Source organism: Chenopodium quinoa, unplaced genomic scaffold (assembly GCF_001683475.1).
Source record: "Chenopodium quinoa cultivar QQ74 unplaced genomic scaffold, ASM168347v1, whole genome shotgun sequence".
NCBI lineage: Eukaryota > Viridiplantae > Streptophyta > Magnoliopsida > Caryophyllales > Amaranthaceae > Chenopodium > Chenopodium quinoa.
In genome coordinates this window covers 1,374,712-1,391,811 of record NW_018742904.1, presented here as the reverse complement: position 1 = coordinate 1,391,811, position 17,100 = coordinate 1,374,712, and the positions used below count along the sequence as shown (strand labels likewise).

Genomic DNA, 17,100 nt, shown 5'->3' with positions numbered 1-17,100 from the left:
CTCCCCGTTGTCGTCCTCATCATTTGTATCCGCACACATCGTAGACCGACAGTTCGTTGTTCACAATATTATCAAAATGAGTTGGCTCTTCTCGAGAAGGTGATTGTTGCACCTCATCTTGCATCGGTGAAAGAGCCACGGTGTTTGATGTCGAAGGACCGGATTGGCTGAACATTGTCCCACATCCCCCCCGCATGTACAGGTGATGCTATATGAGAACTAAACGACATGTGAAATTGATCGTCATGCAGCATTCGACTAAAAGTTCCCATCCCATATTCATTCGATGGAATGTGGTTTGAGGGCACTTGGAAGGACGCGGTGTTGTAATCAGAGACATATGTAGCATGTTGTTCTGCCCGAGTACTTTGTTGGGTACATAAAGGCACCGTTTCTACATATATCTCATTGGGAACACCCTTCATTGCAACAATGCTCCTCAAAGCTTTTAAATGTTTGTTTGTAGAGGCAGGTAACACTTGAACCCCATGACCAGTCTCAAACCTCATTTTAATGTTCAGTTCAACATACATTGGGTTTGAACCAATACTGTTATGAACCTCATTCATCAAATCAATGACTGTCATGTTAGGTTCAAGTGTTATAGGTTCCATATTTCCTCCAATGTACTCAACACTAGGTCCATCCGACAAAATTTCACCTCCCCACCGGCATAACAACACTACATTTTGTGTAGCCATATTCTACATAACAACCAAATCACATTTAAGGATAATCGAACTCTAAAACAACGTAAAAAAAAACCTAATTGAACCATACATAACATACATAGCAATGAAAAAAGGTCATTCTCACTATCAACAATTTCATCACCAATTTCATTAACATACATAGCAATGCAAAATGATTACTATAACCAATTTCATCATAAAATTTCACATTCAAGTACCGCATTACCATCAACAATTTCATCATTATTGTCACAAAAATAAACCACATTACCATCGACATTTTCATCTACATTTTCATCTACATTTTCATCAACAATCTATAATTTACAATTTACAACATTTTCATCTACATTTTCATCAACAATCTACAATCTACCACATTACCATCAATAATTTTCAACAATTTACAACATTTTCATTACTAATTACCAACAAATTAATACAATTTACATGACAAATTGCTACAATATACAACATTTTACAACATTTTCATCTACATTTTCATCTACATTTTCATCAACAATCTACAATCTACCACATTACCATCAATAATTTTCAACAATTTACAACATTTTCATTACTAATTACCAACAAATTAATACAATTTACATGACAAATTGCTACAATATACAACATTATCAAAGCAAATTTCAACATTATACTATCAATTTAGGGTTTACCTGAATTGAGTGAGCGAGAGAGAGTAAGTGTGACAGTTGGGCAATGGCGGCAGCAGAGGCGGTGGCAGCGGCGGTGGGAGGAGTTGCGGAGGAGTGTTAGAGTGAGAACGAGAGTAAGAGTGAGAATATGAGAATGAAAAAAAAACCAGAAACTGGTCTATATTCCCCGCAAGAATAAACGCAGCCTGAGGCAGCGTTTTATCTTAAACAATAAACGCAGCCTCAGACAGCGTTTCATTAAAAGGTATAAACGCAGCCTGAGGCAGCGTTTTACTGTATTTGAGTTTATTTTTTTTATTTTTTTTTTTATTTTTATTTATTTATTTTTTTAAAGTAGGAAATACGAACTTTTTTATAAAAGTCAACTGACATAAAACGCTGTCTCATACAGCGTTTTATGTCTTGGATTTTTTTTTTAAAAAACTCTGGGTATAAAACGCTTTCCGAGACAGCGTTTTACCCCAGAAGTTTAGTTTGAGAAATACTTTTGCCACGAGTCTTCTTTGCAAAATAATTTGCCAAATTGGCTTAATTTGGTAAAAAAATCCCTTTCCAACTAAACACTTGGTAACGGTAATGGTTTTAGCTCAGTAAAAATATTTTCTATTTAACAAAATAACTTCAATTCAATAAAATAATTTTAAATTAGTAAAAATAATTTTAGTTTCTTTAAAAAAAAAAGTTTAATAAAAATAATTTAAATTTATTAAAAATAATATAGTTCATCAAAAATTCAAAATTAAGGTCTAATACAATTGCTTAAAGTGAATTAAAATGATACTGTAGCTTTTCACTTGTATCACTCCCTGTTCGACTGTCCCTTTTCTACACTCAGTTTTTTTTGCGACTACTCTGAATTTTCCATTGAAGCGGATTGTAAGCTTTCTCTGCTCCATTGAACCGTAGCATTGGTAAGTTGTTTTTCTTAATCATCGAATATCAGTTTTTCACTATCTGCTGTTAATTGTTAACTTAAGTCATTGATTATTGAACTATTTCTCATAAATTAATACTGAAATGCAAGAATTTAGGTGTTCATATTGTTAAACAAGAAGAATTTAATTTGATAATTTAATCAAATTTGGTTGCTAAATGTGTTGCAAAACCCTTAATGTTAGGACTGAACTATGAAATTGGAAAATTTATGCCTTGGCTCAGGGACGAGATGATTTAATGTCTGTTTAGATTGAGGTTTTCCACATTTGTTTTTGATTTTTTTACGCAAATTTGAAATATGGATGAAATTATGGTGATTTTTACTTAATTACTGTATACATGGGATATGATGATTAATTATAGTTGAATTATCAGTTCAGAAAATCAATTACAATATAAATTACGTAGATTAACCTACAAACAAAAATAAATTTAAGCCATCAAATGTTATTTTGCATCAATTTCAGAAGCTTCAAATGAATTTATTGAATTAGCTAAAGAACTCTAATTTTTATGTGTGGGTGGCCACACTGCCATGGGGTTACTTGGTTAGTGTTATTGAGATTACCCTGTTAGGGTAATAGGGGTTAGTTAGTAATAGTATATGGGTTACACTATTAGTGTTGTAGGAGTTACTTTGTTATTTTAGGGTTACTCAATAAGTGTAATAGGAAGTTACTCACTCAGTATTAATAGGGGTTAGTCTATCAGTGTAAAAGGGTTTGCTCCATTTATTTACAAGTAGACACATAGTGTAATCAGCCGTACTGCAAAGTTTTACCACCAAATTGGTGAAGAAGTTGACTAGAATATCCTAGTACATAAGTAGAAGAACAAAAATTAGGTTTTTTGGTTTACATGTGCCAAATTCGATGAAATATTTGGCATAAATTTTCCCTGTCATAATTCTAATACCTTAATGTTGATGGAGGTTTTTTTCCATCAATTATAGAAAAGGATCTTGTCAATACCAATATGGTAATCTGTCCAAAAATAGTGTGACATGTTTTATATTGTTGCTAGCTTCAATGCTATAGGAATTAAATACTAAAAATCAGTTTTAGAAATACTTGTCAGATTATTGATAGATTTATCTTTGCAACCGATGATTCAATTTATCTTTCTCTAGCTCCCTGAGAAGAAGAATTGACCCTTCTTCATTGTTTTGGTCTTTTCAGGTGAGTTTTATATTTGAAACTTGAAATTCTGTTGCAAATTCAGTTTTTGCAAAGAAATGAAATTGACAGTGAAGCGAATCTGCATCCGTGCTCATCTCATAAACCCACAGCCCATTTCAGAATTCCTGGAAAAAGGTTAGGTCCTCTCTGTGTTCAGTTCTGGTTTTGTGTTTTTATAAATTTATAGGTCATTTTTTCAATGTATTTTTAGGACAAGGTTTAGCTTCTGCCTACATAAAGCATTAAATCTTGCGAAAATGGCTAACAGCTGCATCATTATTTTCTCTTTGTCTCTCTCAAAAGCAGCTAGATTCATAAGTTATGTGCCAACCCAAAAACAAGAACAGAGGGTTGAAGAAGTAAACTTGGACAGTGAAAGCATATTGAACAAGACATACTGGACAAGAAAAATTCATAAGCTATGTGCTATTGATGGAAATGTTGATGAGGCACTTTGTCTCTTGGACAGCATCCGTGTCCGAGGCTACTGTCCTGATTCTCTAAATCTCAGCAGTATAATCCATGCCCTTTGTTGGTCTAAGCGTTATGCCGAGGCTCACCAGCGCTTCCTCTTCTTCATTGCCTCTCAATGTATTCCGGATGTGCGTACTTGCAATGTCCTCATTGCTAAATTACTTGATTCTCGAACCCCACACATTACATTTGATTTGGTCCGCAGTTTGATCAAAGAAAACCCTGAGTTTGTTCCATCTTTGAACAATTATAACCGTTTGATTGATCAGTTTTGCAAGTCATCCGAGCCTCATGTAGCTCATAGAGTGTTGTTTGACATGGTTCACAGGGGGCATTGTCCAACTGTTGTTTCCTACACTACTTTGATTAACGGATATTGTAAATATGGGGAGATGGGTTCTGCATTTAAGCTCTTTAACGAAATGTTTGAGAACAATGTAGTGCCTAATTCTCTGACTTACAGTGTTTTGCTTGGTGGAGTTTTGGGGAGTGGTGATACACAGCGTGGGAAGGACTTGATTATTAAGCTTTGGGAGCAGATGAAAAATGTTATCAATCCATCTGTTAATTGTGCAGCATTTTCCAACCTTATGGATAGCTTGTGTAGGGTAGGATTATTTCATGAAATTTTCCAAATTGCTGAAGATATGCCGCAAGGTAGAAGTGTTCCTGAGGAATTTGTTTATGCTCAGATGGTAGATTCTCTTTGCAGAGTTGGTAGGCATCATGGAGCTTCAAGGATAGCATATATAATGAGAAAAAGAGGGTTTACACCAAGCAAGACAGCATATAATTCTATAATCCACGGATTAAGCAAGGAGGGGGGATGTATGAGGGCTTTTCAGCTGTTTCAAGAAGGAATTGTATTTGGCTATGTGCCATCTGAATATACATACAAGATCTTGGTAGAAAGTCTTTGTCTAGAGGGTGATGTACCCAAGGCAAAGGAAGTTCTGCAATCCGTTCTCAAGCTGAGAAATGTGGACCAAACTAGAATCTATAATATATACATTAGAGCTCTATGTCTTATCAACAATGCAACAGAGCTCCTAAATACACTTGTTTCTATGCTGCAGGCACAATGTAAGCCCGATGTGATCACCCTTAATACTGTTACTAATGGTTTATGTAAAATGGGAAGGATCCAAGATGCAATGGAAATATTTTATGACATGATGCTGGGTAAATTTTGTGCACCTGATGCCATAACTTTCACTGTTGTTATTGGTGGATTATTGAATGCTGGAAAAGTCAAAGAAGCTCTTGTTCTGTTGCATGAGAAAATGCCAGAAAGACAACTCAGGCCCAGTGTCGTGACCTATAACGCTGTTCTTCGAGGATTATTTAATCTCAAGAAGGCTAATGAAGCTATGGAGATGTATAGAGCCATGGTAGCCCAAGGTTTAAATGCTGATAGCACCACTTATAGTATAGTTATTGACGGGCTTTGTGAGGCTGGTCGCTTAGATGACGCCAAAAGATTTTGGGATGAAGTAATATGGCCTTCCCAGATTCATGACAATTTTGTTTATGCTTCCATATTGAAAGGGCTTTGCCAGTGGGGTAGGTTGGATGAGGCTTGCGACTTCTTATATGAACTGGTAGATTGTGGTGTATCGCCTAATATTTACAATTATAACATTTTAATTGACTGCGCTTGTAAGTTGGGCTTGAAGAAGCAAGCTTACCAGATCGTTGGAGAGATGAGGAAGAATGGGTTATCTCCAGATGCCGTCACTTGGAGGATACTTGACAAGCTACATAGGAACTTCCATATAGAAGAAAAAGAAGGCAAACATCAACATCCGGACGTAGAACCTTTAGAGGGCAGGGTTTCAGAATTCAACAATGTTGGCAGCAACATGGAAATGTAAGAACAAGTACTTGTATATTTTTATATTTTCTAATTATCTAATCAAAAGGGGGTTTGTGAATCTATTGGAAATTTTTAAGGTTTTAATCTGATGATTGGCTTGCATTTTGATATTTTCCTACTGAGACATGGGTTTTCTTTGGTCAGGGCTGTCTTCCATCCTCACTTTCATATTAGAGAAATGGAAATCGAAAGCATCTAGCTTAGAGAAATGTTGTCTTTGACCACTTTTTAAAAGGAGCTTAAAGAAATGCTGTCTTTGACCAAATCTTAAAGGGTTTTACACCAGTGATAGAATAAAAAAAAAAAAAAATCAAAGAGTGCTTTGGTGTTAGTCCTGTCTGAGAGATCATATCTTTGGATAGTAGAGGTAACTATTATTTTGCAGAAGACAACTGTGATGCCTTGGTTAAGTCACTTGCCATAATCAACAAATCAATATAATAGCTGGCATAGCGAGTCCTATAGGTTTGGTCAGGATAGTTGTAACAGGTTGAGGTTGTCACTCAAGAGAAGTTTATAATTCCTGATTCTACATCTATTTCGGAGGCCTTTTCTTTTCGGGATCAAAATTAGTTTCAAGAATTCGAAAATAGGATGCTTCGTATGCCTTTCTATTTGTAAGATGTATGTGAATCTTTGAAATGTCATTTGTGACATCTTTGCATAGGTTGCGATTGGATTTCATCTTTATGCATGACTTAAATTTTGTTTGTCTTTGTTTTCAAAAATGTGGTGTAGTTTTATGCTTGTAATGTTTTGTCATTGTGTTCTTAGCTTGAAAGGAAATGTGTTAAACAGACAAGGATTAGAAGTTGTTTGCCAACTTGAGTGAGATTGAATATTTCATTCTGAAGGACTTGAGATTTTTTGTTTTCAATTTCGTGGTGATTGATTGATGTGCAGATTACATTTTATGGTTTCTATCTTGATTTAAATTGTTCTTATTTGTGCCTTTTGGGAACTATTCAGGTTAGGTTCCATCCAACAATTGCAGGCTTGTTTGCTAGTGGGAGTCTAGATCATGAAGTTCGGCTTTGGGTGCAATTACAGCAGAATTTATTGGGTCATGGGATATTTGTAATTGCTTCTATCTCTGATTGTTTATTTCAATGTTTGTAGTTCATTCTTTTTCTTTTATTATGTTAATACTTCGTATCCTGTATAAAATATAAATAAATTAACGTATTTTGCCCGTTCTCTCTTTTTCTTTAAGTCCTAATCTGAATGCTTCATTTTTTACAGACTGACCAATTGCTCGTATTGCTTTCCATGTCCAGGGGAAACTGCTTGCAATTGCAGTTGCTCAATCAAGTGATGGCGTGATGCTGAAGTGTAAATTCTGTTTTGGCTAGCTATACATATGGCTAATGCCACTATAATGAATGAGGAGAATTGTCTATCCCTACTGTTGTCCTGAAGACACGGCGTTCATTACATGCTTTTCACCTCCATCTACATGCTTCACCTTTTTTATTGACAGCTGAGGTAAGCTGGTTTCATTGAAGTAGAAATTAATTATCTTTCAAAAAAAAAAAAAAAAAAAAAGAAATTAATTAATTCGTTAGGTTTTCTCACAACTTTCTCGGCATGCAGGTCAATGGCCTTGATTCTTCAGATTCATCAATGACACTTGCAACTTCTCAGGGTATGTATGATATCCACCTTCTACTGTATATGTTGCTAATGTTCATGCTTCTGATTGGTCTAGCTCAGCTTCCTCTCATGTCCCTTCCCATCCTGATCTGGCCTCCGCTCTCTGGAAATAATGGAAGAATATCTTTTCAGCACTCAGATGGAAATGCAGGTTCAAGTAGTTTGAAGCAGAGGTTTGGTCCTTCGTCGGTGAGGTTGCTAAGCTCTTGTTGTCTCCCATTGAATCTAGTAACATTTCTTCGGTTCCGAATGAAATACGGCCTGTGTCAGCTGAGGTGGAAAGCCATTGCTCCCGAGTTTTCTGTTGATGTTATGAAATCATCTGATGTACAGCCTGAAGAAAGAAATACTCGGTTTTTCCCTGTTGGAGACCCTGCATATTAGGATCTACCTTTCTTGCAAGTATGGTTAGTTGGTCATAACCAAACTGGACAACGCATGATATGTCCTGTAAATTCTAGGTCGCAACTCGCAAGAACCTCCTTCTGCGCAAAGTGGGATGTTAATTCAGGATCCGGTGGCTTCGTCAGCCATGCAAAAAAGTACATCTTATACACGGGGTACCAGTTGGTTCAATTCTTGGCATCATTCATCACGTCCTCGAGCAGCAGCTAGTACTGCTGCAGCGGAAGCAACTGTTATTCTACAGGATGAAGGTGACCCTCATCCTGTCATTAGTAGAGTTCAATCTGAGCTTGCCACATCACTAGCAGCTGCCGCATCAGCAGAGTTTCCGTTCACTGTGAAACTTAGAATATGGCCATATGACATAAAAGATCTCTGTGCTCATGTTGATCCAGAGAAATGTCATTTGATTATTTCTCTTGCTGGCCTTTGCAGGTGAGCTAATATATAGCTATATGCATTTTCTACCTGCTAAACAATTGTTTGTTATGTGAGATGGCCTTTTGCTTTCCTGCTGCTTGGGCTTTATTGGTGAAGTTTTCGTAAATTGGGATTAAGCAAGAGTTAACTGTTTTTTAATTTATGTATATTCAGTATATTGATTTTTTGCATTTAGTGACTGTTGCGCTAACTGTTTTTTCAGTGAAATGGGTGCTAATTTTTTTCCACGTGGCAAATTTTTGGCTGCTTGTGTTTCATGTATGTTGCTGCAGGCAAGTGTTACCTGGAATTAAGAAGCAGGCTCACCATGATGCGTTAGGAGCTGCAACTTCACCAACAAGGCATCCAATCTCAGCTCAACTAGTTATGTATGAACTATGGATATTCCTTTGAGGCAACATATGTGGTCTAATTATTGTTCTTTGTCCATTTTGTTTCTGGTTAAATCACATATTTATTTGGTTTCTATTGCAATGATTTAGGTTTGGGGTAGTACTTGCATCACGGGCATTAAGGGTTGCCCACTGTTTGATGTCAATTCAGGTCTGTTTTTGATGTGCTTTTCTTTGGCATATCTGCCTTTTAGTAATTATGATTCTTCTTCATGGAACATGATGTGATGTTACTGTAGCTAGTATAATACTTCCTTCATTCTTTTTTAGTTGAAATGTTTTGACAATGCTCACAAACTCTACTTTGACTAGCTTTTGTAATCTATATTCACGATAAAACATAGTCATTTAGGATTTTGTTAAAACCATCTCAATCACTCGATGTATATTTTTAGGGTATCAATTTATTTTTTTTTATATATTTATTCATTTATATTTTTTCTGCTATGATCCTTCTTTTGCTCACTTTACTCACCCTTTTTTCAAACTCTTTCAAATGATTAGCTTGTTATGTCCCTTTCTTAATATCGTACTCCGTATGGTTCCTTATGACGATTCATTTTAGCCAACCCCAAATCATTTTGGGACTAATGCTTTGTTGTTGTTGTTGTATTCATTTATAATTGGAGACATTAATTTTTAAACATGTGCATTGGAAAACGTGATAAAAGAAATGTGTTAACTAAAAAGAATAGAAGAAGTAACCTAAGAAAGGCTCACTATCTTGCGGTTTAGATTGTTTCGGCTCACTAAGAGAGAATGAATTCATTGCTAAGAATTTTCTGCTGTACTAACTCGAAGAGGCGTATTGGAAGCTAATTAGCAACCTGTCCTAATATTAGAGATCAAACTGGTCAACCTGTTTTAGGGGCATCAAACCTTAAAAGTAGGGAATTAGTGAAGCATAAATTCTTGTAGATAATAAAGTTTATTATTTGTTAAGAATTTTGCTTGAGAGATGTTCTGGTTATTATTTAAGGATATAATAGATCTAGAATTTGAAGTCAAATCCTTGATCTTTGATTTCTATCTGTTTTGAGAACTTGTTGAGTAATTATTTATTAAGTAGTGGTTTCCCTCTGTCTATAATTTCTACTTCGTGGCACTATTGAATTGCTGGTGATCTAGCTATGCTTCCTGGACTTGGCAATTTTTTTCTTGGAACACTACACTATGTGTAGGAGATCCAAGTCGGATTGGGTCGGTATCACTCGGACATGGCTACTTCAGATTTTAGGTCATGGAAACCCTATATTTACAAATAGAAGAATCAATTTTATGAGAAACAAGAGTTAGAGAATTTTGGCTTTTGGTCACCCAAGGGAAATTCCATGGTGGTATTCTCAGCACTTGCCTGCCAGTGATCAAAGAGAGTGTGGAAATGGGCGGGAAAACAGAGGAACCTGGAAAAAAATTCAGATATGCAAAGAGATATGGAGAATGTGGGGGTAGAGAAGTCATAACCTACAATGGAGGTTGTCCACTTTGAGATGTTGAATGCCCTTTCTTTTTCCTTTTAAGTTCGAATTCCAGTATTTTTTTTTTTGTTTGTTTTGTGGGGAGGGGGGGGGGGGGGGTGGAGAAGCTGCCGAGCATATTTTGCGGCTGTCACACATATACATACAGGTCTAGTTGCATGATTGATAGGGATGAAATAGCTCCTCCGTTCTCTTTTACTCTTATCGTTTTGACTTTTTTGTTGCCTGTCTAATGCAATCCCACTCATTTTATCTGCATAGGACTAGTGTTTGGGCATGGAAAGATTTCATTCTCAGTGAAGCTCACCTATGGCTTTAATTCCCTCCTGTCTGGCCTCGCCAGTTGCCAACCAAAAAAAAAAAAAAAAACCACCTTGTTGATTTAAATTTTCTCCTACCTCGTTTAGAACAAACTTGAGAAAAAAAAAAAGAAAAAGATACTTTGTGTGTTTGAAGTATGGATTGGCCTTTTTTGCTATTTGTTGCCTGTCTAATGCAACCCCACTCATTTGATTTGCTTGGGACTAGTTGTGTGTGGGGATGGAAAAGACTTCCTCAATCACTTTATTTGTGAAGCTCACTAGTTCCCTCCTTTCTGGTCCACCCAAAGAAATTGATAGAAGAAAGCAGTACCAGTGTCAATTGTTAAACAATGTTACATTTTGTTTTTATCCCCCTCTTACATTTAACCCCGTAAGATATTGAAGGAAGCAAGATTTGATGTACATGATTATTAATTGGTCTGGATTTATATGATGGTAAGATCTTGTGATTTGATTTGTACTGGGACTATTGAGGCATCCAAGCACTATCATCAGATTACAAGAGCAACAGGCACAAGGTTTCTTTATATTGAATTTTGTTGTTTCTGTGTACCCTCGTTCTAGTTATACTTTTCTGTTGGATAATATGATAAGGTTTCCTAGCTGACATATCTTCTGGTATCTCCTCGTTCAATTTTAGTTTAACAATTTTTTATTTTTTTTAATTCTTCTGGTATAGGCATGGCTGAAAATCTGGGCAGAATAAATTTGGTTGTCGATAATCTTAATAGCAATTTAGCCTAGCTAGTGGTGTTCATCAACAATCTCCCGTTTCCTATCTACACTTTTGACGATTGTTTTATTGCTGGAAGGCTTTGAAGGTGTCTGTTCGAAATCAGAATGATTGTAACAGACCATGTGACAGAAAGGAGACTAGTAAGGAGCTATACTTTGATTTTACAGATCAGCTGATGGGCAATCTTATTCATATCTGAACAGCTGCGCCTCAGCGCCTGTAATCTTATTCTGATCTGAACAGCTGCGCCTGTAATCTTATTCTGATCAGAGCAGCAGCTTTTCAGTTATGAAGGGGAAAATGAAACGAATTCGTCGATTTTTGTTTTAAGATTCAGAGCAAGACAGATTTTGGTCAAAGGTTGAAAAAGAAAGAGAAGCTTTGTTTTATTTTGATAAAATTGTATATTAAGTACAAAACTCAATCATTATTCTGTTTTGTATCTTGTAACATTTATGATTTGCTGGTTATATAAACTAATGGTGTTATTCGGATTATATCTTTGTATAGTCGAATACTATTACAAATAATTTACTGTTGAATATAACGCATATTTGCTCAGCATATTTGTAGTTCTTCACTATAGAGAATCTAGCAAATTTCATGAAACTATTTTGAATAGGATCCAATTTCCAATCCTCCTGTCAATCTGTAAAAACTGTTACAACTAAAATTATAATACTAACCCTACAAACTCAACAATCTATAAATGTGGTAAAACCTAATTAGTAATAACAACAAACGTCAAAAAAATAAAAAAATAAAAAAATTAACAACAAAGTAAAACCAATAGAATAAAAGATATTGACAGCAACTTAGCGTAACACAAACGTCAGCAATCAAAACAACAAACGCTGCAACAGAGCAATTAACTAAAAGCAATATACTATTAATCTGAAAATGTCGATTACAAATTTGCTAAACCTAATTAGCAGTAATTACATCAATTAAATTGAAACAGTCACTAGTGCCTAAATTTCACGGCATCATCATCTATAGTTAGCTAGCTTGAATAATCGAAACGACAAAGCGGGCATGACCGTTTCCTCTGGAACCACCTTCGTAAGCAAATCTCGTGAAAGCCATGGTTGCAACTCAAAACACAATTAATGTTTTCCGTAACGTCATCTAGGCAGATCGAACATATCTCATCGCATTCGTCAGCAGTTATCCTCTTAAAATTTGGCAGAACATCGGGAACTTCATGATTGATCCCGTCAACAGGAACTGCTACATCTTCATTATTGATCCCTTCAACAACTGCCATATTTTCATGATTAATCCCGGCACCAAGGACTGCCATATCTTCATGATTGTTCCCGCCAAAAAGGTCTGCCATATCTTCATGATTGATCTCGGCAACAACACTTTCCATGGTCGCGAGCATCGATGCTAATGATGCTCGTTCATCTCTGATGTAGTCGTCTAATGTCGCGAAATCACTCAAATTTGTGAGGTTGACATCAACAAGGTATGAAGTAGTACGAAAGAAGTCAACTTGGGAAATCGACATTTTTGAATAGGGTGTATGAAAGTGTTGATTCAACTATCTCAATTTGTTTTTCTGACGAGAAGTGCGTAAAATTGAAGTGGAAAGTATGATTATTTTTGACGAGAAGAGCGTAAAATCAAATTGAGATGTATGAAAGTATGATTACTGATCAAGCATATTTATAGAAATTCGACCGTTGGTGTGTTATACGCGGTCAAATTGCAAAGACCCGTTATTTTTTTCCCATTTCGTTCTTCACATACGCGGCAAATCTTTTGATTTTGGAGGTAAATCTTTGGGTTTTGGAGGTAAATCTTTTTGAGATATCTAAAAGATATGTTTTTATTCTTGTGGAGGAAAAGATTGTTAACCAAATTAAATGGCATTTAATCTTGTTACCCATTTACGTGTACACTTCGTATTATTAAATAAATAATTATTGTCTTTCTTCAAAAGAAAAATTTTATTCTTAAATTTTGTATATTTTTTTTATCTCATAATTATGTATTTTAGACATGAGATATCTATTGCTATTTGCTAATATTATATTAAGACCAGTAAAACTCATTATAATTTACGAATAGACAAACTTTTAAATAGATTGAATAACCAAAAATTAGAGCACATAAGTTATAAAGTAATCCTAAAGTGATCAAAAGTTATTTCAATATTTTAAAAGCTACCTATATTTAATTGATATAATTCCCCAGGAATAGGAGTAAAAAACATTAGTGTGCAGAGGTAATAATGTTACCCTAAGTCCCTAATAAAATAGGAGAATGAGAAATCGAGTGAGAAAGAATGAAAAGGAGGGAAAAGGGTGGGAAAGTAGTTAGAGGGTCTTACATGATGTCACATTTGAGTTGAGGGCCAAGTAGGTGGGAAGTTTTAATGTTTTAAAAAATAGTAGGTGGTAAATTTTTTTTTTTTTTAAAAAAAAAAAAAGAACTGTAGGTGATAATTGCTAAAATAGCAACAATTGTAGGTGATAATTGCCAAAAAAAACCTAATAATAAAGGCAACATTGATAATAACAATGTTGCAAGTCTTACTCCAAAATCTTCTAATCTGATATGTCATCTAGGATTAAGAAGTCTTTTGGTGATAATTGGAAAAGTCAAGTTAAGAAAGGCCCTTTTGGGCAAACATGGAAGCAAAAGAAAACTCAATATTCTTTTGGGGATATGCAAGCTGATTCAAAATTTTTAAATCAAGCCTCCACTTCAAAATCCAAGAATAGCAATGATAGTCTGAATTTAAGTGTTGCTCAAGAAAACAAGCTTTTGCCTTCTACTACTATCTCAAACCATGCAAAAGATCTTTTATGCAACGTGGAGGACATGATTCTTGATATTCCTCTTAGAGCATGCACAATGTAAGGAAAAAAAATTTCCCCATCAGTCTCTCTCTATCTCCATTTTCTTCTCCTTCACATCAGCTTTTTTTGTGAGGGGATTTATTTTATTCCATTATAGAATAAACCAAAAATTTCCTCACCAATTTCTCTCCTACTTTTTTTCAATACCCCATCATATTTCTCTCTCTTATTTTATTTTATAATTTTGATAAATAAAAGTATTTACATATATTACATGAAATTGTCAATAACTAATTAATTTGTTATTATTTTTATTATTACGTAATTAAGGGATAATTATTCAATAATGAGTTAGTTATTTATTCCTAATGACATGATTTAATTTATTACTTTTCATCTCACTTTTACAATTTTTTTAATAATTCGATAATGAATAATTTGCAAATAAAATATATAATGAACACATAGGGAATGAAAATGCAATTACTTTTAATTTGCCACCTTTTATATTGATAAACGTTTAAATCAATTATTTATTTGTGGGCTATGTTTGTGTATTATTAGGCTCTTTTATTATTTCGGTGGGTTTTGAAAAGGAATTATTAATTAATCGATCGCAATATTTTTGTTACGCTTTGTTTGAATAGAAGAAAATGGAAGAAAAAGAAGGGAAGAGAAAGGGAGGGGGATAAACTCTCTTGTTAATAATTAATAATTAATAATCAATAATTACTCCCTCCGTCTTTTTATTAGAGTCTCATTTCTCATTTTTCACGGGAATTAAGGTTTTTGTAGATTCCTTAAACCATGTGATTGGAAGTACCAAAGTATATTAAGCGCATTAAATAACAAGTGAGAGAAAAAGAAAAAAGAGGTTAATAAATGCCAAAAAGAAGATGAAGTACCTAGAAAGAAGAAGAATGAGGAGAGAGAACATATGTTGATGGATTAATAAATACCAAAAATATTTGGCACAAAAAATCAGTAAAAATTGAGGATAATTTGGGGATTATATTAGGAGTGAGGTTAAAGTTGTAAAAAAAACCACTTACTAAAAAGGGAAAGATTTTAACAATGGGACTTTAATTTTGATTTGCCAAAAAAGGAATAGTGGACTCTAATAAAAGGATTAATATCAATTTGGTGCTATTGATCGAGTGCACTCTATCTCACTTAATAATTTGTGATGTATAGAGTGCACCCGATCAAGATTGTGCTATTCTAAGCATCGAACCTATAATTAGCATTATTGAGGCCAATAATGCCTTTATTTTAATGTTATAAAAATTAATGCTATTATAAGGTTAACGTAATAAAAGCGAACGGCCTAAAAGTTGACTTACAAATTTTTCTATTTTTAAAATTTATTTTAATTTCCCATTTAAAATTTTCAATTAATTTTTTATAATTTTTTATTTTACTAAATCCCTAATTATCAATTTTAATTTAATCTTCTATTTAATTTCGTTATTAAGGGACTGGAAAATTAAGTGAAATTAGTATTTTTACTTTTTTTTATTCAATATTTAATTTCTCTAAAAATGATTGGAAAAATAAGTGGGAAAAATATATGGGAGAAATAAATAAATAAATAAATAAACCATGACAACCATTAAATTAGACATTCATGAATAGTTTGCCGGAACTTTTTTTTGGGTCAATCGTCGCTGGAGGGTTTTTTTTTTTTTTACCAAATTACTGCTTGAGTTAACTTTTTTTAACCAAATTGTCGGTTGAGTAAGTTTTTTTACCAAATTATCGCTAAAGGCTTTTTTTTTTTCTTTTCTTTTCTTTTCTTTTACCAAATCAGCGTTTCCAGTGGTCGAACATGTTGAAAACAATGGCAATGATAACTAGAAGAGCCTCAACAAATTTCTTTGCCTTCATTATGTTTATTTGCTACTATAGTAAGTCTTTTATTTTGTGTATAGTACTACTCCATTGGTTTTCTATTTATAGCCTTCAATTTCAATGTCTTTCGTTCCTAACATAATAATTGAGGGTTTTAATAATGTAATCATTTCAATGCATCTTCTTTAGCCTAAACATGGACATGAGTTGGCATTATTGTCGTGAGATGCCGTTATTCGAACTTGGTGTTCTTATTATTATTATTATTATTATTATTATTATTATTATTATTATTATTATTATTATTATTATTATTATTATTATTATTATTATTATTATTATTATTATTATTATTATTATTATTAACTTTGTTATGGAAGTCAAATTTATCAATCTATATCACTTTGGGCCTTAATAATCAATGAAATGTAAGGAAAAGTCAAATTTATCAATCTATCACTTTGGGCCTTAATAATCAATGAAGTGTAAGGAAATTATCACTTAAATTATGAATTTAGGAGCCTGATGCATGCATGTACATTATATGCTCTTGATTAATGTTCTTTCCATTATTTTTATAAGTTCTTTTTATCATACTTTCATTTCCTATTGTTAAATACTTTGTATTTTCGTTTATCATATTCCGTTCTATAGATTATTCATAATTTCTTATGAATGATGATGATGTACTAGTATGCACTTTAATCTAATTTTATGTTAACATGGATTCCCCAGCTTTCTCAGCCTAAATATTTACGTATGTCCTCTTTTTAATTTAGGAAAAATACATTTTAATAATCCCAACTTTGCTTGATTTACTTTAAATAATTCCAACTTTTGATTATTCTGCAATAATCCCAACTTTTGATTATTCTGCAATAATCCCGACTTGTACTTGCGTTTTCTTTCTTCAATCCCAACAACCGACAACCTGCTGAAAAGGTTTTTTTTTAAAAAAAATTTCCAATATGCCACGTGTTGAGCATTTATTGGTCTTAAAAATGAAAACCAAAAAAAACAAAAAAAATAAAAACAAAAAAAAAAGGAAAAATTGCTTTAAATAATACCACCTTTGGCCCGTCCGCTAAAAACAAGTCCACCTTTTGTTTATCTCTAAATAATACTACCTTCGTAGGTTGTCCGCTTTAAACAAGTTATGACCTGTTGTTGACTTG

At 33.8% G+C, this 17,100-nt stretch overlaps 2 protein-coding genes across 3 annotated transcripts; one reads left to right on the top strand and one right to left on the bottom strand.

Moving 5' to 3' along the window:
* The first annotated feature begins 2,071 nt into the window (after positions 1 to 2,071).
* On the top strand, positions 2,072 to 11,761 carry LOC110727337 (pentatricopeptide repeat-containing protein At3g18020-like). Of its 2 annotated transcripts, none has more exons than XM_021906901.1 (9): positions 2,072 to 2,283; positions 3,487 to 3,621; positions 3,793 to 5,830; positions 6,806 to 6,913; positions 7,114 to 7,321; positions 7,430 to 8,329; positions 8,608 to 8,703; positions 8,818 to 8,878; positions 11,208 to 11,761. In XM_021906901.1, the coding sequence occupies exons 2-4, from the start codon at positions 3,543 to 3,545 to the stop codon at positions 6,852 to 6,854; spliced, it is 2,166 nt and encodes a 721-aa protein (XP_021762593.1). In that variant the 5' UTR covers positions 2,072 to 2,283; positions 3,487 to 3,542; the 3' UTR covers positions 6,855 to 6,913; positions 7,114 to 7,321; positions 7,430 to 8,329; positions 8,608 to 8,703; positions 8,818 to 8,878; positions 11,208 to 11,761. The 2 variants fall into 2 exon arrangements, with proteins under 2 accessions (XP_021762593.1, XP_021762592.1); XM_021906900.1 differs by having other exon boundaries at positions 3,790 to 5,830.
* Positions 11,762 to 12,267: 506 nt separating this feature from the next.
* On the bottom strand, positions 12,268 to 12,777 carry LOC110727402 (E3 ubiquitin-protein ligase RNF181 homolog). The gene has a single exon (XM_021906963.1). It carries the CDS (start codon positions 12,775 to 12,777, stop codon positions 12,268 to 12,270), a length of 510 nt encoding a protein of 169 aa, XP_021762655.1.
* Between the last annotated feature and the right edge of the window lie 4,323 nt (positions 12,778 to 17,100).

What these genes read in the sequence shown, in the direction of transcription:
- LOC110727337 (XM_021906900.1), top strand. Translation starts at nt 3,543, where the DNA reads ATGAAATTGACAGTGAAGCGAATCTGCATCCGTGCTCATCTCATAAAC. An exon ending in TTCAGAATTCCTGGAAAAAG is followed by an intron (nt 3,622 to 3,789) that starts GTTAGGTCCTCT and finishes CTCTCTCAAAAG; the next exon opens with CAGCTAGATTCATAAGTTAT. An exon ending in GTTGGCAGCAACATGGAAAT is followed by an intron (nt 5,831 to 6,805) that starts GTAAGAACAAGT and finishes GGAACTATTCAG; the next exon opens with GTTAGGTTCCATCCAACAAT.
- LOC110727402 (XM_021906963.1), bottom strand. Translation starts at nt 12,777, where the DNA reads ATGTCGATTTCCCAAGTTGACTTCTTTCGTACTACTTCATACCTTGTT.